Consider the following 20,691-nt stretch of genomic DNA (forward strand, 5'->3'; position numbering starts at 1 on the left):
CTTTTTGTTGGCAGGTTCCTGTTGAAGGCTTTAAAGATATAGAGGCTTTAGGTGGATCTTTCCGTTTTATTGAAAATGAATTGTTGTCCATCCTAAACGCAGATAGCAGGTGCGTAAAATATTATTTCACAGATAAAAAACCGAGACGGTGTGAATTGTGCTTTAGCTATGTTTCTGCTCGCATCTTCAAGATGTGTTGGTTGCTTGTAAGTAATGCTTTTTAAATAATGCAGGAAGTACCTGACGAGGAAATATTATTCTCGGAAGATACTGTGCTTTTTGTGCCAGCAGAACGTAATGAAAACAATGAAGGAGTTTCTATCATCTCCTCCAGAACAGAAAAAATTAATAGAAGGTAATTTTTTTTTTTAAATCGTACTAGTCACCATATTCCTCAGTATTCTCATCTACTGTTTGAGCGTATTAATTTGCTTATTCAATCGTTTGAAACTTATTAAGATGAATAGCTCGAGTTGTTACTCCAAAGGATGACACATTTACGCAGCTGGTAGAGCTGGCGCTATGAGCTGCTGCCTCACAGCATCAGAGACCCAGGTTTGATGCTGACCCCGGGTGCTGTCTGTACGTATAGGCTCAATGGACCAGATAGGGCAGCACAGTGATGCAGCTGTATCCAGAGACATGGGTTTGATCCTAACTTCTGCTGCTATCTGTGTGGAGTTTGCATGTTCTCCCTGTGACCATGTGGGCTTCCTCCGAGTGTTGCCTCCCACATCCCAAAGACATGCAGGTTTGTAGGTTAATTGGGCTCTATAAAATACCCCTAATGGGAATGGTGGGATAACATAGAAATAGTGTGATCGGTGGGCCGAAGGGCCTTTTTCCTTGCTGTATTTTTCAATCAAATGTGCCGTTAATTGATGATGGAGCAGTCAGCTGCCCTACGTTTAAAGCTTTTGTAGTGTTGATAGTGATATGTAATGTTGTACAAAAAATGTCATTGTACAATATCTATTTATGAATGTAAGCTTAAAGTTTTATTTCCTTTATCAGGCGTTGTGCTCATCGACCAGTACTGCAACCCTTTGGCGGACACAACCCTGGAGAATGTCCTGCTACAGCTGGACCATATTACAGAAGAGGTGAAAAAAGTATTGCGTTTAACAAAATCATCTCATCCAAGTATAACTGCAGAAAGAGGTAGATTATTTAGTTATGCAAGTAGTTTTTTTCCATGGTGTTTATCCTTAAAAAGTATTCCCTATTCTCTGAGTAATTGTAACATAACCTCAGTCTTCAAGGGTAAAATGAAATTCAGGGTCTGCAACTCTGTAGGTTAGTGTTTGCATTTGGGAAACAAGGGTAAATCATGATCTTGATTACCATTACGTACTTCAGATGGTTTAATGTAAACAGCTGCAACCAATATCTCGCACATATTAGAAACTGTTTCTGCGGACTCAACCTTTGAAGCCACACTTCCTTGTGTGTGTACTTCTGAGCTCATAAGTTATTGGAGCAGAATTTGGCCATTTGACCCATCAAGTCTATTCCACCATGTGGTTTGCTGGCACTCTGCTGGATTGGGAGGAATCCACTGGTAACAAAAATACGCTTTGGGATGGGGAAAAGCATATATATATTTTTTTAATTTAATTTAAAGGACTTGGATGTTTCTTAGTAAATCTACACATGCTTTTATAAATGGAAAAATTAACAAAAATTCTTCGAAGATCGAAACGAGGAACAGCAGGTGTACCAAAAACGACAAATGCTCGAGTAACTCGGTGGGTAAGGCTGCATCTCTGGAGAACATAGATAGCATGTCCATGTACTCCTGAGACGTGGCCTGGTCCTTTGAGTTACTCAAGCACTTTGTGTCCTTTTAATAAGATTTATTGGTTTCTTTGCACTGTTCTATTAAATGCACATTTTGCGTAATTTGATTTGTATCAATCTTCCTTGGTTCATATTTCAGATGGCACATTTGTTGCCTTAGAACTTCAAGAACAGGCTCTGGATGTTATGAACTGTGTCTTATACAAGCAACTGAAATTTAAAGGGAATGAAAATGATTATTACAACCCCATGAATTCCTACATACACGAGGTACATGAAGTTTAAGGTGAAGCTTTGTCTGATTGTGAAATAATTACTTAAAATAATCATTTGTTTATTTTTGCATCAAGGTGCTTAGACAAAAAAAAGGAATCCCCATCACTCTTTGTGTGGTATATTCAACGATTGCCAAGAATTTGGGTGTATGGCTGGAGCCAGTCAGTTTCCCTGGTCACTTTCTCTTAAGATGGTGCCAAAAACCTGAAGGGTAATGTCTAAATGCTTTGAAACGTGAATTGATTTTGTGTGTTTGATTATCAAGTAAATTAACGTCCACCAGCATTGAGCTCATTTTAGCTTTTTAAACATCCTCAAATCTTAAGACATGTTAGCCCTGCATTTGGAAATTATTTCTGTTAAGCATGTTGCCTTTTCATTTGTCTCCTGAAGAAACTGCCTTAAACACCATGCCATGTCTCCCAATAATAAAACTTGTCCAAATCAGGTAATTTTATAGTTTGTTACAAAAGGACCTTTTCCAGAAACTGGACAAATTATTTTGATCATTTCTTGTTGTTATATTTCCTCCAGTAGTTTGGCATCCATTTTGTCTGATTATGCTTTAAACAGCCTGGTTTTGATTGCCTATATAAATGGTGTTGCATAAGCTCAAGGTGTTGTCGTTAACGTGGAGCAATCTAATGTAGTACTGTGCCTGCAAAACTTCACACGTGCAGCGCTGTGCGCAAGCCACAATTAACACTGGTCTCTTTGAATGTGGGGAAAATTTGAATTATTAGAAGTACATACCACCGCAAATCACTTGCCAGATTTACAAAGTAATTTGAGTGCGCAATATTTTAAATTTAAAATTTTCCGCCCTCAATACTAATGTATCTCAAACTAATGTATGATTGTGTTGTGATAATGAGGTTTTGAATATTCCTTGCTTTTAAATCTGAGCACAATAACTTGAATAAATGCAGAAAGTAAAATTACGAGATTAATTGATCACATCCACATTGGATTGTAGTCCTTTTTGTAAGGACTCTTGTCTCAGTCAGACTTCTCCCAGAAATTGGCTATTTGTTTTGATTCATTTCTTAGTTATATTATCTGCCATTATGTAACACTTTATACTTTCGGTTTATGCCTTCAAATGAATCTTTTAATATTTTGTTACTTTTCTCAGGAGTGCTGATATGCTGGACTATATTTACATCGATGCTTTTGACAAAGGGAAACGATGCACGGCAAAAGAATGTGAGCATCTGATCGGTCAGAAAGTTACAGCTAATTTTTACAGTTCTGTAACTATTAAGGATGTGCTTTTCCGTATGGTAACAAACCTATTCCATCTGGGAAAGAGGTAAGAAGTGAATAGGTTTACCTTGAGTATGTTCAGATCCAAATAGTTATAATTTGTCCAAAGCATATTTTCACTGTAAAAGTAAATAACTGATTATCTTGAAGAAGAGTTCCGACCTGAAAAGTCACCTATTCCTTTTCTCCAAAGATGCTGCCTGACTCGCTGAGTTACTCCAGCATTTTGTGTCTAACTGATTATCCATTCAGCAACTAATCAGAAGGGAGTCAAATGGCATGTCTCACCTTTGCTAGTATTATATGATTCCTGATTTCCCAGCAAAAATAATAGTGGAAGGTGTTTTGGAGAAGGTCTATTTAACTGACGGATCTCAGACCGTACGGTTTTGATCAGACTTGTTCGTTATGAAATCATGGAAGAAAAGAAAGAAGGGATGGCTTCAAAATGCAAATTGTATAATATCAATATGAAATATAAAAATATTTGAACACTAAAATACTGCAGTTATTTTAAAGGCTTGATGTGGAATAGAAGATAATGAAGTTTTTCTATTTGTGCTTGTTTAAATATTTGGAGAATTGTTGAACATGACTGCCTATCTGTCTGCATTACGTCAGAGAAATTTAAATAATGTTGCTGGAGCAGATGTTAGTTCAGTGAGTTTCATCTTAAGAAACTTCTGTTAGCATTGTTGGAAATATTGTCAATTTCTAGAGCAGCCGGGCAACATTTTCTCAAATCGTTAGTGATGAGGTTCTCTATATTAGAAGCTTGAAGATCCAATCTTGCAGTTATCGTACTTGCCTTATTCTATACTTGCATAACATGGACAATGTATAGCAGAGATATCGGACAGCTTAACTGTCTCCATGAGCCCTGTCTACACAGAATACTTCACACAAAGTAGCAAGAAAAGATTCCAGACACACATTCTGGACCAGGCAAACCCCTCCTGCATCTACACATTGATGAAAGAATCACAGATCAGGTGGCCAAGACATGTTGGAAGAATGTCTGATGACAGATTACCAAAGCAGTTACTTTGTGGAGAGCTGACCGAAAAAGAGATCTGAAGACTCTGGTAAAACGTCTGTACAGCTGTCACTTGTGTGGAAGGAACATTCAAGCTCAGATTGGTTCAATCTCTCTATACATTGCAACACTATAGACCAGATGTCATTGTCTTACTGGAGAATGAATGACAAACAACACCAACTTTGTCAAAGCTCAAAACCATGCTCCAGGACCTGACCACATAATCCTGGCAGATGTTTGTCCGTGCAAAGAATGCTATATTATTAAAGCACTTGCCATTAAAGTTTTAAACTGAAACCTCATCCTGCGTGGGAAGTTGAAGGTTGGGAAGTTTTGTTGGTGTTCTGGCTGATGCATCCCCCAAACTCAAAAACAACAAACAAATTATTTGCCATGGCTGCTGTGTTTTGAGATTTTGCTGTGTGCACTTTGACAATATTTTGGATTGTATATAATGAGCTGTGTAAAAGACTAGTTCCAGACTTTATTTTAAAAAAAAGCCATTTGCCTTCAAAGTAGGAAGCATAAATGTGAAACTTAAAGAGTTAGAAAAATGTTTTGTTGCACATTGTCTAGATTAATTTTGTTGTGATTTGCAGAGAGGCCAGTGACCAGTCTTACCAATTACTACGGAATGCTCTTGATTTGTATCTTACTTTGGCCCCCGATGATGTTCAATACTTGATGCTTCAGGCCAGACTTTACGTTCATCTGGGGATCAATCCAGAAAAGGTAATTGGTGACACTTGAGTTTCTCATAAACAATTGGACTTTCATTTGGTTGCTAATTGAGTTGTGAAATACAGAACTACTTGGCTCCAGATCGCATCAAAAACCTTGGTCCAAATGTGCACCAATGAATTCAGTTCCATAAGAGAGACAGGAATGATTACTCTTGATGTTAAGGCAGTGTTGATTAAGCGCAGTATTGGTCATCCTGGTAAAACTGAAGTCAATGAGCACCAAAGAGAAAAACAGCGAGTGGAGTCATGCCTTGCATAATAATTGAGGTTATTGGAAGTCATTGCAAGCAATGATCCGAGGTCCAACCATCTCCAGCTGTTTCTTTCCATCATAAGGGTCAGAAGACGGAGTGCGGCGTAGGTTCTCGAGATTAATTCCCGGGATGGCGGGAATTGATTTGCTGAAATTGCAAATGGAATCACAAATGGAATTCAAGCCCAGTTGCTCCATTCTTTCATCATATGACATGTATCATATGATGAAAGAATGGAGCCACTGGGCATGTATTCACTGGAATTTAAAAGGATGAGAGGGAATCTTAGAAATATATAAAATTATTAAGGAATTGGGCCTGCTAGATGCAGGAAACATGTTTCCAATGTTGGGGGAGTCCAGAACCAGGGCCACAGTTTTAAGAATAAGGGATAGGCCATTTAGAACTGAGACGAGGAATTCTTTTTTCACCCAGAGAGTTGTGAATTTGTGGAATTCTCTGCCTCAGAAGGCAATGGAGGCCATTTCACTGGATGTATTTAAAAGAGAGTTAGATAGAGCTCTTAGGGCTAGTGGAATCAAGGGACATGGGGAGAAGGCAGGAACGGGGTACTGATTGTGGATGATCAGCCATGATCACATTGAATGGCGGCACGGTAGCGCAGCGGTAGAGTTGCTGCTTTACAGCGATTGCAGCGCCGGAGACTCAGGTTCGATCCTGACTACGGGTGCTGCACTGTAAGGAGTTTGTACGTTCTCCCCGTGACCTGCGTGGGTTTTCTCCGAGATCATCGGTTTCCTCCCACACTCCAAAGACGTACAGGTATGTAGGTTAATTGGCTGGGTAAATGTAAAAAATTGTCCCTAGTGGGTGTAGGATAGTGTTAATGTACGGGGATCACTGGGCGGCACGGACTTGGAGGGCCGAAAAGGCCTGTTTCCGGCTGTATAGATATGATGATATGATATGAATGGCGGTGCTGGCTCGAAGGGCCGAATGGCCTACTCCTGCACCTATTGTCTATATCTATGTATCTAAGTGGTGATTTTCAGTTATTGCACAATGCGCAATTCCATTTGCAATTTCAGCAAATCAAGATGGCATGCAGAATGACCTAGACATTATTCAGACAGGGGCTAAAGTGTGAAATAACATTTATTCAATTTTCATTTGCAAATAGAGTTTGTGCTCTATTTGGAAAATATGTAGGGCTATGGGGGGAAAAGAACAAATAGGTGGGATTAACTGTTCTTTTGAGAGTAGGTCTGATTTCCTGAATAACTACATTTGGAAGAAGTGGAGCCATTCTGTAAGTTACCAAGACAAGTTAGTTAGCCTGTTGCAGAGGTTTGGTTGAGTCCACGTTTTGAGCTGAGATGGGGCCTGGCACCTTGAATGCTATTCATAGTTTGTAATTTGTGAATATCCATGGTTTCAGTTGCCCGTAGATCTAATTATATACTTTATTTGGATCTCTGTGATTTTGAGTTGAGTACCTCAAGTTCATTCTGTTTGTCTGTTGTATTTTACATAGGTATTGGACATTCTTCAGCACATACAGGCGGTGGATCCCTTGCAACATGGTGTGGTGGGACACTTGGTTCAGCTGACCTTGGAGCAAATTGCACGCAAGAACCAAACAGCCGAGCTTCAAGTGAAAAAGCATACTGAGGAGAAGCACAAAAAAGTAATGTTTGCAGTGGGACTCATTATGAAGCACAAAAGGTAGTTTGATCTGTGTTCATTGCATTCCAGATATGTCCTGATTATCCTTTTAGGCTTTGGGTTACAACAATTGATCTGTTCTGGAAATGAAATGTGCAGCATTTCTTGCATCCTTGAGATTCCAGAAGGCCATTTTCTCTCACTACAATATTATGTTTGTTCCAGTTTATTTTCTTTGCTGATTAATCACAGATCTAATGGCAGAATGTGATTCTTTCTATGTCATTTGGCAATATAGAATATACTATAGGGTGATGGTTAAAGAACAGAGGATTGGGATTAATTGAACAATTTTAAGAGCAGACTGGATTATATGTCAGTAAATTTAAAAAATGATGGGATAAATTGGAGGGGAAAAAAAACCAAGAGAGAAATCATTTGGTGTCCTTGATGTTATTAAGAGGTTTACATGTAAACGCTGGATATTATACATGGTCACACCACATCAGGAGTATTTTTAACCAATCTTGACAATGTAGCTTACAGGCAAGAAAATTATAATGGATGTAGTTTATTTAGATTGTAAAAGCTGCCGAAAGGTTTTTTAAATAGAGAAACGGTCTCATGGCTATTGGGATGAAGAGAAGATGGCACCACAAATAGAAATCTGCAAACTGTTTTCAGGTTGGAATGCTGGTTGGCACCTGTTCACATCAAGATGATCACTGTTGGTGCTTAGGTTTCTTTGTGCTAATTAATGACCCAAAGGTATTGCATGTCCACCTTTGCTGACAGATCTTTGTTGGGTTATGAGGAAGATGTACAAAGACTGTAAAGGAAAATGAATCAGGATAGAGTACGGATCTGTTGCTGGTGTTTAGTTTCCATGAACTTTCAATTGGCACCAAATTTAGTTATTGTTCCCACACATCCATACAGTCTAGCACCAGACAATCAATGAATTTCATCTCCAAGGTCCTGATGCAAAACCTATACATGAAAATGGAATACTTTTAGCGTAGCGCAGCGGTAGAGTTGCTGCTTTACAGCGAATGCAGCGCCGGAGACTCAGGTTCGATCCTGACTACGGGTGCTGCACTGTAAGGAGTTTGTACGTTCTCCCCGTGACCTGCGTGGGTTTTCTCCGAGATCTTCGGTTTCCTCCCACACTCCAAAGACGTACAGGTATGTAGGTTAATTGGCTGGGTAAATGTAAAAATTGTCCCTAGTGGGTGTAGGATAGTGTTAATGTACGGGGATCACTGGGCGGCACGGACTTGGTGGGCCGAAAAGGCCTGTTTCCGGCTGTATATATATGATATGATATGATAAACATCATAAAGACTTAAGGACACGTTAGCAATGTTTACGTTGATGTCAAAGTTGAATCAATAGCTATTGTTGTCCATTGACATAAAACCCATGATTCTCCATTACCCCTCTCTGGTCTTTGTGTCGGGTTCATTAAGAAGCTTTCAGATGGCATTTCGTTTCATCCCCAGCTACATTTTTCCAACATTTCTACCTTGTACCAGCTGCCAATAAAAAGAGATAATGCTGTCATCATTTGCAGAGTGGCTTTACTCCAGCATTCTTTCCTAATCTCATTCTGTGATTCAACTGCGACTTCAACGTACACATTGCTAACGTGTCCTATTTTGTGGCAACTCTTGATTATCCATCTTGTTTTCACAGTTGTGCCTTGCTGAAATTGAAACTTTCCATTCTCATTTTCAAATTTCTTCTTGACTAGCTACTTGCTGTTTCTTAATCTCTAAAACAGCAGAATCCAATGTACCCCATATCCCTTGGTTATAGCTCTCTCTCTCTTTTCAAGCACGAGTGTGTGCCTATTAGCTGCTGAATGTTTCCCTCAGTTTAGGATCCTGGTATGGCATTGTTAGCATAGAGTGGTTATCTGAGATTCCAGTACTCTATTTTTGTCTTTCCTCGCAGTGCAGATACATTGCCATTATTCTTAAATAGATTAATGATCTTGGCAGTGTGAATAGACATCCGCTAGATGAGTTGAATAAAGGGAGGTGCATGCCAAAGGACATTGTGCCAGTGACTCTCCTGTCAATTTAGATTTCTGAAGTTGCCCCTTTCATTAAAGTGGAGCTTCAGTAAAGTTGCCCCTTTTTTTAAAAGCGGAGACTGATAGGTTCTTGATTACAGGGAGAAGGCAGGAGAATGGGGTTGAGAGGGAAACATAGATCACCATGATCAAATGTTGGAGTAGACTTGATGGGGCAAAACCCCAAATTCTGCTTCTATGTTTTATAGTTGTCCTTGCTAATCGTACTCGTCAGGTTATTTTGAAAGGAATAGTTCATATTGTGGCTTTGGCAAGGAACTAGTATTAGCTTAAATAAACTGATCCAGTTCACAGAATGAGATGCCTTTCCGAGGGCAGTGAAGGCATCATACAATGGCACTTCTCTTGCAACTGTCTGACTGATCAAATCATATCAATGGTCATTTTATTTGTTCTGAGATGGAACTCAGACTCTGGGTTAATGCATTCAGCTAAGGCCTGCACTTTGGCTTACCAATGCGTGCAAGTACTTTTCCATCAATACTCAATTGATTTTTGCGAGCACTTTGGTTGCCATTATTCTTATTCAAGATCATTAATCATTGCCTTCTGATATCCCGAGGTACAGCCATTTTTCCCTGATAACCGAAGACAGACACCAAAAGCTAGAATAACTAAGTTGAGACTCTTCTTTAGAGTCTGAAGTCTTGGCACAAAATGTCATGTATTCCTTTTCTCCAGAGATGCTGCCTGACCCGCTGAGTTACTCCAGCATTTTGTGTCTGAAATTGGTATGTTAGTTCCCCTAATGATTATCATTATTTTCTTGTGAATATGTATAACTCATCGTAATCCTTGTGTATTCCCTTGTCATCTGTTGCCTTTGCTTCCAATAAACTTTTTATATATGCCACTTGGAGCCGCATATGCTACCTCATAGATTTCTGCAATTTGTGTCTTTCATCTAAATTTTAGGGCATGCAGTACACCAATCAGTTGTGCCGAGATTCCTAATGGCTATAAACTAACATTTGCTTCTATCTGTATTGAATTTCTATTTAGGTATGGTTATGACTGTGTAATATATGGATGGGATCCTAAGTGTATGATGGGGTTGGACTGGATACGAACTATGGGAGTTCATAATCTACCTCATGGGCCTGATCAGCCATTCTACAATGTCCTTGTTCAGGATGGTTCATGTAGATACGCTGCGCAAGGCAAGTAAACGATATGATTTAATCTGTATTGAATTGAAAGATACAGCATGGTAATAGGGCCTACGAGTCCATGCCGATCGCCAATCACCCATTCACACCAGTTCTATGCCCCCCCACTTTCACATCCGCTCCCTACACATTAGGGTTGATTTACAGAGGCCAATTAATCTACAAACCTATTGTCTGATTAATTTGTAGAAAAATTCATAACCATTGATATTGTTGGATATGGCGAGCTGGATATTACGAATAAATTGTACAGGAGTGTGGTAAGCATATTAACCAATGCCCAGGGACTCTCCCTATGTCAAATTCCCTGTTGGGGCTTTAGCGCAGGGAGGAATCTTGAGCAGAGGTAGGAAGAAAGGCAAATTGACTGGTTAATTACCTGGAGCTAACATAAAATGCTTAACTCCTGAATTTAAGAACGAGTGATTCTTTGTGGATGAAAGTCTTTCATTGGCCAGATTACACATTGCAGAATTGAGATGAACAATAGTAGTTGAGCCAGGTACCACAACAACATTTAAAAGACATTTGGACAGGTACATTAGAGAGATATGGGCCAAACGTGAGCAGGTGGGACTAGTGTAGATGGGGATACGTGGTCAGCATGGGTAAGTTGGGCTGAAGGGCCTGTTTACATGCTGTATGACTCTATGATAACCAATGTTAGCTGAAAGTAGTGCAAGATCAAAAAAAACTTATTTGAAATGAGAGTATTTTTTGAAATAGTTTGATAGAAAATAATTTCTTTGACAGTGCATGTTTTTCAAAATGTTGAATAAATCATAAATTGTGGGCTTAGTTTTATTCACTGCCAGTCTGTGTTTATTAGATGCAGTGTTACATACACAGTTTATGAATGTATCTGTTATATCTTCCCCATTTGTCATGTCGCTGCTCTTTAGAGGAGCTTTTAAACATTCAATAGCTTGAAAAGCAAATAATGCACTTTAAACCTTTGCCAGTACCACACTGTCTGCGGCAAGAAGATCCATTTTAAATTCACTTCATAACACTGGCAAATCACCAGGCCTTGTGTCAATACCATTATTAATCACTAATGAGCTCTTGCCACAACCCTGTTCAACAGACTGGTTTCTATGTTCATGCTCATTAGGTACAAGAGGTGTGACAGGAATCTCTATTCAGTTAGCTTTTTTTGGCTGTGTGCTGTAGTGGTGAAATAAAAAGTAACATAGATAACTTCACAATAGGCTTTTTGTAACTATATTCAGTGTATTTAGTTATTATCTGACTCTTGCTCGGGCAGCAGTTTTTTAAACTTTATAATTGACCTGAGAAAAACTGAAATCATACTTCGGTGCATGCATTGCCATCCAAACAAATCTGTCATTTTACCAATTTTCAAAGTCAGCTACCTGGCTGCCATTTAAAAATGGTGTCACATCTAGATTTACAGACTGATTGGGGAAACTAGACCTTCACAATTTTTCTTATTTCTCGTTGCTGATCAATGGCAATGCAACAGAATTACGAATGCTGCTAATTTAGGAATATTTAGTGTGTGTTAGGATATTCAGTGAGTGTTATTATATATAAAATAAATGCCTTGATTTATATGTATAATAAATCCTGACGTTTGAAATGTTTATGTTCTGATTAATATTGCAGAAAGTCTTCTTTATAATTCATCGCCAATGGAAATAGGCCATCAGGAAGTTGGTCGTTACTTCTCAGAATTTTGTGGGACGCACTATGTTGCAAATGAGGAATTGCAGACCCAGTACCCAGATGACTTGGTGTGAATGTCCCAGCTCGTGAGTGAGTTTTCTTTTGTTTTGGAAAGAAATGCAGAATTGCAATGAATGTGTCTAACAATCAGGACAAACCAAGTGAATTTTACTAATATAAGTTTGGAAATGTGCTCTATCTCAGGACATCATGTGCACCATATATAAATGTAATTTTATGCACCTTATTCACTTAGAGAATCCACGTATATATATTTTTTAAAAGATGAAAATGTAAACTTTGTGTTGCTATACCAGGTACAGTTGTTTTTTCAGTACTCTATTGTATAATTCAAACTATGTTCCATTGGAAGTTTCCTAGTTTTGGTCTGAAATGCTGTAAAACAATAAAATGGGTTTCTGATTGCGTTGTTTTGTCAGATGATTCTTGCTTCCATTTCCACCGAGTCTGTGCCAACTAGTGATCTGCCCTAACGTTTGGTCTATCCTACACACTGGGGACCGACAATTTACAATTTTTATGGAAGCCAATTAACCTACAATCCTGTACGTCTTTGGAGTGTGGGAGGAAACCGGAGCACCCGGAGAAAACTCACACGATCACAGGAAGAACGTACAGGTACAAACTCTGCACAGACAGCATCCATAATCAGAGTCTAATCTCTGGCGTGTAGGGCAGCAACTCTACCACTGCGTCACTGTGCTGCCCCTTACTTTGGAAATATATCATGGTACCCCAACTAAATCCTGGAACACCTTACACCAACATTTCTCAACTGGGGTTCCTCGGAATGCTAGGGTTCCGAGAGAAATAGTGATAAATAGACTAATCGTATGTAAATGCATTTTTTGAGTCATTTTTGTGTTTAATTTCATATTTGTTATTTTATTATACACGTACGGCATATTCTTGGAAAATTGTTGGGTACTATGATAAAGTCTTCAGCCTGTTATATCATTTAAAAGTATAATAATCATAGGGAATATATTTAGTGACGTCTATTCAGCGCCAGTATGGAACGGCCTTTAGTGGTCACTGGACAGGAGCTGCACGTGACGGATTTGTGTATCATCACATGTGACTGACTCGAGTACAGACGCATGCACGGTCTCCACCAATCCTGTCTGTGCTTCCTGGCGTGCAGATACAGTCCCTCATTCACACACGTTATTTAGTCATTTTTGCCCATCATTTAGGGATCACTAGTTGTATGAATTTTAAAATTTTAAGTATGTTTATGTTTATTTTTTTTAGTTTATGAAAAGTTTATTTGTGTTTTTTTCTCTTTTTTGCTTAAACCAGTTATCAGAAAAATATATTATGTTTGCCTTATGAACTTTATGAAAGAGAAATAAAGATATATAATAATTTTCCCTGAGACATGAAAATTATTTCAAGGGTAAAAAGGTTGAGAAACGTTGCCTTACACAACACCATGGAAGAAACTTCTCCAAAAGGATGGCAACCTTATGAAGGCAGAGCATTACCACATTTTTAATCATTAGGCATGGACACAAACACTGGCCTTGCCAGCAAAGCCCACATTCGGAAAAATGAAAAATAGTGGTTAACCACCAGAAAAATGCAGCTCAATACCTTCTTAATTATGTGGAAGAATCAATAGGATCGCTTTAATAATTCTGGTACTTAAAATTCGCAAAGAATGCAATAAAATCTACAAGTACAAACTACTATAAAAATAAAAGTATCCATCATCAGATTGTTTTCATAAAAGCGGTACAGGTTCACGGCAGTGCAGCCTCTCCAAGCATTAAGGTCCATAGCTAGAATCTTCCGACAGAATAAAATGGAAAATCTGGTGATTAGTTCCTCCCAGTCTGGGAATTAATAGCATGGGTGAAAGGCAAAGGTCTTCAGGAGTCATTTGCATGCCCTCGAGACTGGAAGGCAGAGGAATAAAAATCGCTGGAGAATGAGAAATGTAAATAAAATGATGCAAAGGAAAGAACATGGTGCATGCAACTGAATTTGTAGGCATCAATGAGGAGAGACTGGGGATAGCATCATTCCCATTCAGTTTTTGGAAGGCGTTGTAACAACTTGATGGGAAAGGAAGAGCCCAACAAAGCCTTTTAATGGTACAAGAGTGAGTAGGTTGAATCAGCAACTATTTGCCAGGTCTTACCAAGGTGAGGTTCAACAAGCCATGTTGAACTGAATGTTTAGGAATATCAAGATTTATTTGAAAGGAAAGTTGTGTTTCTCAGTGGCCAAATGTTCGGCTATTAGGTTGATTAGCGTGCTGTGATGTTTCCATTGCACACTAAACTGAAGCGTAGGCTATCAAGAATGTTTGGAAATAGGTCATTTTAGTAGGGAGGACAGAGTCACTTAACCCGTTTAGTAACTGTACAAGCAAATGAACTATTTGACTTTAAATTGCTCCCATCCACTTAGAACCTGAGAAATTGCATGGAAATCAATTAAAATAACTGTGCAGCTTCTATTTTTATAAACAATGCTTTGTGTAAAATTACTTTGTGCGCCATTTACTGATTATAGAGGGAAGAACCATTGCCCAAATAGAGCTCTGAAATAGCAGAACTGATTCAACAAGAAGCTGCATTATTTCTAAATTCTAAAACTTTCTCCAAGGATAAAAATACAAAATCTAAGTGTTAAAAATAAAGATGAGTACAGTTACTTTGGACTTGTACTGCATTATCCCATTCACAATCGACAGATTATTTGTTTGCTTTCTTTCTTGTTTGCTTTCTGCGGGCTTGTTCACTTCCAGTTCTTTTACTGTGTGCACATGGCTGTGGTGTCCAGTTGTAGAAAACGCACGTGCATGTTGGATTCTATCTTGAGGTCTTGCATTATCTACAAGGTGAAGAAATTACTATTCAATAATTCATCTGTGGTATTTGAAAATTTAAAGCATTTATCATGTCATAAGTGATAGGAGCAGAATTAGGCCATTCGGCCCATCAAGCCTACTCTGCCATTCAATCATGACCTGATCTATGTCTCCCTCCTAACCCCATTCTCCTGCCTGCTCCCCATAAACCCTGACACCTGTACTAATCAATATTCTATCTCTGCCTTAACAATATCCATTGACTTAGCCTCCACAGCCTTCTGTGGCAAAGAACACAGATTCACCACCCTCTGACTAAAGAAATTCCTCCTCATCTCCTTCCTAAAGGAACGTCCTTTAATTCTGAGGGTATGACCTCTTGTCCTAGACTCTCCCACTAGTGAAAACAGCCTCTTCACATCCACTCTATGATTGCAATGAATGGCGCTGCTGGCTCGAAGGGCCAAATGGCCTCCACCTGCACCTATTTTCTATGTTTATATCAAAGTCTTTGGATAGTCTCAATTGTAAGTCTCAATGAGGTTCCCTCCTCATCCTTCTAAACTCCAGTGAGTAAAAAGTTTATTTAATCGCAAAAATACCCATTATTTTATTTTTAAATGTAATTTGGGACTAGTTTCGACAAATTGGTTTTGTCTGTGTTGTCAATGAATGATACAAGTCCTAGAAACAGCATGCACTGTACTAATTGCAAAGCTAAATTTAAATATTCCCACAAACAGCAGGTTTCTGTCATTCATTACAATATGAATCACATTTGCAGGGATATACAGCAAACAAATGGTGCATGTAAGGGTGTATAAACCATTAAAAGAGAAACTTTGGTGTAGTAGATGTTAATCACATCAACCGATCCGTATTTGATTGGTACAGGTACACCACCGATTTTCCGGCAACTGATGGTCCGGCGCTTCCTTTAATCCGGGCAAAATCACAAGAGTGCCGGGTAGTGCCGCCAGCAGCGGCTGCCTCGCCAACAGTCTATCCTTTCATTTTTGTTATTTTTAGTATATTGTTAAAAGTATGTTTTAGCGTTCCTTGGTTTGTTTTATGTGGGGGGTTGGGGGAAACTCTTTTTCAATCTCTTACCTTGACGGAGATGCGATTTCCCTCCCCCCCCCCCCCCCCCCCACCCCATATCGTATTTCCGCCCCCACTGTGGCCTAACATCGCGGCATTTGCTGGAGATCGACCCGGCATTCCAAGCTGCGGGACTTTAACATCGCGGAACCTGCGATCCCTTTGCTGGGGATCGAAGCTCCGATCGCGGGGTCTGTGGACTTTAACATCGTGAAGCCTGCGGTCTCTGGTAAGAAGAGACCGACTCGGGAGCTCCATGCCGCGGAGAGTGTTTCAACCACCCTGATGCGGGAGTTTCGATCACCCCGACGGGGGCCTCGACTGCCGGCTGCTGGGGCTTTGATCGCCCCGACTGCGGGAGAACAAAGAGGAAGAAGTTTGAACTTTATTGCCTTTCATCACAGTGAGGAATGTGGAATCCACTGTGGTGGATGCTTATGTTAACTTTTATGTGGTTGTGTGTCTTGTTGCTTTTCACTTCGTATTGCTTTATGGTAACTCAAATTTCACTGTACCTTAACTGGAACATGTGACAATAAACTGACGTTGACACCTTAATTCCCCCCCCCCCCTGCAAGCCCCCCCAAAAAATATGCCGCCTAGGCCGGGTAAGACGGACGATTTTGACCTCATCAGGATTTCCGTACCAAGTAGCAGGTTGAATTTGCCCCTTGCGCCTGGGGCTCTGGATCTGTTCCCATTGCCGACTTATGCAGCCGTTCGGCGGGTCAAATTTACCCCCTCCGGCCAGGGCTCTGGAACTCCGCCCGGCCAAACCCGCAGATCCGTTCCTGTAGCCAACTTTCAAGGCGGACTTTGTGGTCCCTAAGTGGCCGAGGCGGACCATTCCAGTACCGTTGGACTCCTCTTGGAGGCCATGAACTCTGTTGGTCCAGCAAAATGGATAATCCAGAAAAGCTTCTGGATGGGGGCTTCCTAGTTTGTTAATCATAGTGATCATCTGGGCCACAGCTGGCTGTACCTCTTGCACAAAGTCCATGAGCCACAGAGTCATACAGTACAGAAACGGGCACTTCAGCCCAGCTTGCCCATGCCGACTAAGATACCCCATCTACACTAGTCCCACCTGCCCGCGTTTGGCCCATATCCCTCTCTTGTGGTATGTGGTCAGTATGAAGGACTGCTTTCATTTCCTTTAGAGAGAAACAGACCTGAAGGAAGTCAGGAAAGGTTATCCCCTCGTAGTGTTCATCAGTTTCCTGAAAAATGAACAAACAAAAATTAACATGAAATGTAGAGGCATAAACGTGAATGTATTGCATTGGTCCAGTTAGACTTCAGAAAGTGTATTGAGGAAAAATAAGGTTTGCCTTAATTGACAAACCAGATTTTTTAAATATGGTCTCCATTTATTGAATTTTTTAAAAAGTAAATGGGTTTGTCACAAAACTAAAATTTAAAACTAAAGTTAAAACTTGAGTTTAGGGTTGGATGTATAACTATACTCATTAACACCCGGATCTATCCCCATAATCTTTATGTTTGTAATTCTCTTTTTTCTTTGCTTTCTCTCTATTAGTTTATAGTTTCTTTTTTTTTTCAGTCTCTTTTCATCTTTATTTTTTCTTTAAAAATTTAAAAATTGAAGCTATGTAAGAACTCTATAACCAGTTTGTCGTTTATTATTATTTGTACATATGCTTTAAAAAATTAAAAATGTTATTAAAAAAAAGAAAGTGTATTGCAATTTATGCCTGTAACAATCTAAATTATGTGACATGCCTGTATTTAAATAATTTACACCCTGCATGCTTCATCTGTCGGGGCAAAATGCAGCCTTGCAATTTGAGTAGGAAAATAACTGCAGATGCTGGTACAAATCAGAGATATCACACAAAGCTGGAGTAACTCAGCGGGCCAGGCAGCAGCTCAGGAGAGAAGGAATGGGTGACATTTCGGGTCGAGACCCTTCTTCAGACGGAGAACGTCAACCCATTCCTTCTCAACTGAGATGCTGCCTGATCCGCTGAGTTACTCCAGCTTTTGTGATACTTTGCAACTTAATATCAAATTCAACAATTTCGAAGAATCAGAACTGGCTAGGTTGTCAGCTTGTTTTGTTTCTCTCTTATAGGTGTTATCTGATCGGCTGGGTATTTCTAAGCATTCTCCTTTATTTTGGATTTCCAGGACCTAAGGAATTCAGCATCTCGTGGTTTCTGCATGTTTTTCTCTCAAAATGCCTTCATTCACCTTCCTCTATTTACAATCCTTCAGACAGATCTGCTGTGATTAACAAACATTCATCTGCCGCTCCCCGACAGCGCCAAACACAGTAGTGTATCTTAAAGAACCTTGGTCCCCATCTTATCACAAACAATTCTTATTGTTTCCTCCACTTCTCACTCTTCTCTGCACCCCAAAACCTGCTTGCTTCATCACTAATATGATTTAGATTTAAAGTCGAAGGTAGACACAAAATGCTGGAGTAACTCAGCATCTCTGGAGAGAAGGAATGGGCGACATTTCGGGTCGAGACTCTTTTTCGGGCTGATGTCAGGGGAGTGGGTGGGACAGAGATAGAATGTAGTCGAAGACAGTAAGACTGGTGGGAGAAGTGGGAAGGGGGAGGGGATGGAGAGAGAGGGACAGCAAGGGCTATTTGAAGTTAGAGAAGTCAATGTTCATGCTGCTGGGGTGTAAGCTACCCAAGCGAAATATGAGGTGCTGTTCCTCCAATTTGTGCTGGGCCTCACTCTGACAATGGAGGAGGCCCAAGACAGGAAGGTCAGATTGGGAACGGGAGGAGTTAAAGTGCTGAGCAACCGGGAGATCAGGTAGGTTAAGGTAGACTGAGCGGAGGAGTCCAGCGAAACAATCGCTGAGCTGGCGCTTGGTCTCTCCGATGTACAGGAGTTGACACCTGGAACAGTAGATGAGGTTGGTGGAGGTGCAAGTGAACCTCTGCCTTACCTGAAAAGACTGTTGGGGTCCTTGGATGGAGTTGAGGGGGGAGGTAAAGGGACAGGTGTTGCATCTCTTCCGGTTGCAGGAGAAAGTACCTGGGAAGGGACGAGTTGACCAGGGAGTTGCGGAGGGAACGGTCTCTGTGGAAAGCACAAAGGGGTGGAGATTGGAAGATGTGGCCAGTAGTGGGATCCCATTGGTGGTGGCGAAAATGTTGGAGGATTATATGCTGTATGCGACGGCTGATGGGGTGGGAGGACAAGGGGGACTCTGTCCTTGTTACGAATGGAGGAGGGGGAGCAAGAGCGGAGGTGCAGGATATCGAGGAGACCCTAGTGAGAGCCTCATCTATAATGGAAGAGGGGAACCCCCGTTTCTTAAAGAATGAGGACATCTCCGATGCCCCTGGTATGGAACATCCTAGGCGCAGATGTGGCATAGACGGAGGAATTGGGAGTAGGGGATAGTCTTTACAGGAAGCAGGATGGGAAGAAGTGTAGCCTAGACAGCTATGGGAGTCAGTGGGTTTGTAGTAGATGTCGGTCAATAGTCTGTCTCCTGTGATGGAGACGGTGAGATCTAGAAATGGTAGGGAGATGGTCCAAATGTATTTGAGTGCAGGATGGAAATTGGTCTTGAAGTTGATGAAGTATTCGACTAAAAGTCATTGACTTGAACATTAACTCTTCCGCGGTGCTGGTTGACTAACATCTTTTACTCTTTCTAAATCCTTTTTAAAAGCTGTGCCGCAATACCATGCGACTATGTTTATGCTATTTTAGTCACATGACACCCCATCACTCTCTATTAATAGATCCAATTGAAACGGAGATTAACCGTTCTAAGTCAGTGTGAAAATAGTTACAAATACATTATACTTCATATTTAGTGTTACTTCCAAATTTTGTGGAAATGTTTCTGCAAACTTAATTTTAAATGATAACTTGATAAACATTTAGTAGTTGATTTCAAATAGTTGAATCAAGTACCAAGTAAGATTTGCCGTGCACCTTATCCATACCTTCACATAATTTTAATGCTGCACTTATAATTTTATGGAAATAAAGTAATACCCATTGTAATTATCTTTTGTGAACTGTAGATGCTTTAGAATTTCTGATTTGAATGCACATTTCCATCCATGTTTGTGAGCAATGCTTTGAGGAAGACAGATGTGTAAATATCTTCCTTTAAACCACTGCCATGTACATATTAAGTCTGGAACAATTCACAACTTCACATGGAACAGTTCACAACTTAGAAAAAGTTTTTGTTTAGAAAGCAGAGGCGTGCCAGCAAGTTCACATGCTCTGAAGTATGCAATCGTTGAGTGAAGTGGTTTGTACTGATAGCAAGTGTATATCTGAGCCAAAAGGTAAGTGGTGTTCCGAGCAACGAAAATCTACTCAAGCTGAATAAATTCCCTAGTTGAGTAATATTGCAGTGGACACCATTACTCCTCATGAATTTTTCTTGGGAAAACTATTTTTGTTGGAAGGGAGGAAGTTAAATGGGGTATATTGATAAAGGTAATAAAGTCAAAGATTTGCATTAATGTATCAAACACTATCCCATTGTACTTTATGCCAGTAGCCCATCAAAGGACTTTATAGATCTTTACAGGGACACTGCTGGTAGAGCTGCTGCCTCACAGCGCCAGTGCCCCAGGCACAATCCTGACCTCGTGTGCTGTCTGTGTGGAGTTTGCTCGTTCTCCCAGTGATCCTGTGGGGTTTTTTCCCGTGTGCTCTGGTTTCCTCGCACATACAAAAGATCCGCAGGCTTGTAGGTTAATTATCCTCGGTAAATTGCCCCTAGCATGTAGGCAGTGGATGAGAAAGTGGGATAACACAGAAATAT

General features: G+C 40.2%; 2 protein-coding genes across 2 annotated transcripts in view; one reads left to right on the forward strand and one right to left on the reverse strand.

Annotated features, from left to right (window-relative positions):
• fbxo21 (F-box protein 21) overlaps positions 1 to 12,034 on the forward strand; it is a 28,482-nt gene extending 16,448 nt beyond the window's left edge. The window contains exons 3-12 of the mRNA XM_078421355.1: positions 15 to 109; positions 234 to 355; positions 1,015 to 1,161; positions 1,940 to 2,070; positions 2,151 to 2,287; positions 3,212 to 3,388; positions 4,981 to 5,113; positions 6,874 to 7,064; positions 10,105 to 10,262; positions 11,901 to 12,034. Coding sequence (XP_078277481.1) covers positions 15 to 109; positions 234 to 355; positions 1,015 to 1,161; positions 1,940 to 2,070; positions 2,151 to 2,287; positions 3,212 to 3,388; positions 4,981 to 5,113; positions 6,874 to 7,064; positions 10,105 to 10,262; positions 11,901 to 12,034 — 1,425 coding nt within the window. The remainder of the gene's footprint in view (positions 1 to 14; positions 110 to 233; positions 356 to 1,014; positions 1,162 to 1,939; positions 2,071 to 2,150; positions 2,288 to 3,211; positions 3,389 to 4,980; positions 5,114 to 6,873; positions 7,065 to 10,104; positions 10,263 to 11,900) is intronic.
• Positions 12,035 to 13,553: 1,519 nt separating this feature from the next.
• The window catches only part of tesca (tescalcin a), a 30,945-nt gene continuing 23,807 nt past the window's right edge, over positions 13,554 to 20,691 (reverse strand). The window contains exons 7-8 of the mRNA XM_078421246.1: positions 17,076 to 17,123; positions 13,554 to 14,825 (exon numbers count right to left, since the gene is read on the reverse strand). Coding sequence (XP_078277372.1) covers positions 14,745 to 14,825; positions 17,076 to 17,123 — 129 coding nt within the window. The 3' untranslated portion in view covers positions 13,554 to 14,744. The remainder of the gene's footprint in view (positions 14,826 to 17,075; positions 17,124 to 20,691) is intronic.

This window comes from Rhinoraja longicauda, chromosome 25 (assembly GCF_053455715.1).
Source record: "Rhinoraja longicauda isolate Sanriku21f chromosome 25, sRhiLon1.1, whole genome shotgun sequence".
NCBI lineage: Eukaryota > Metazoa > Chordata > Chondrichthyes > Rajiformes > Arhynchobatidae > Rhinoraja > Rhinoraja longicauda.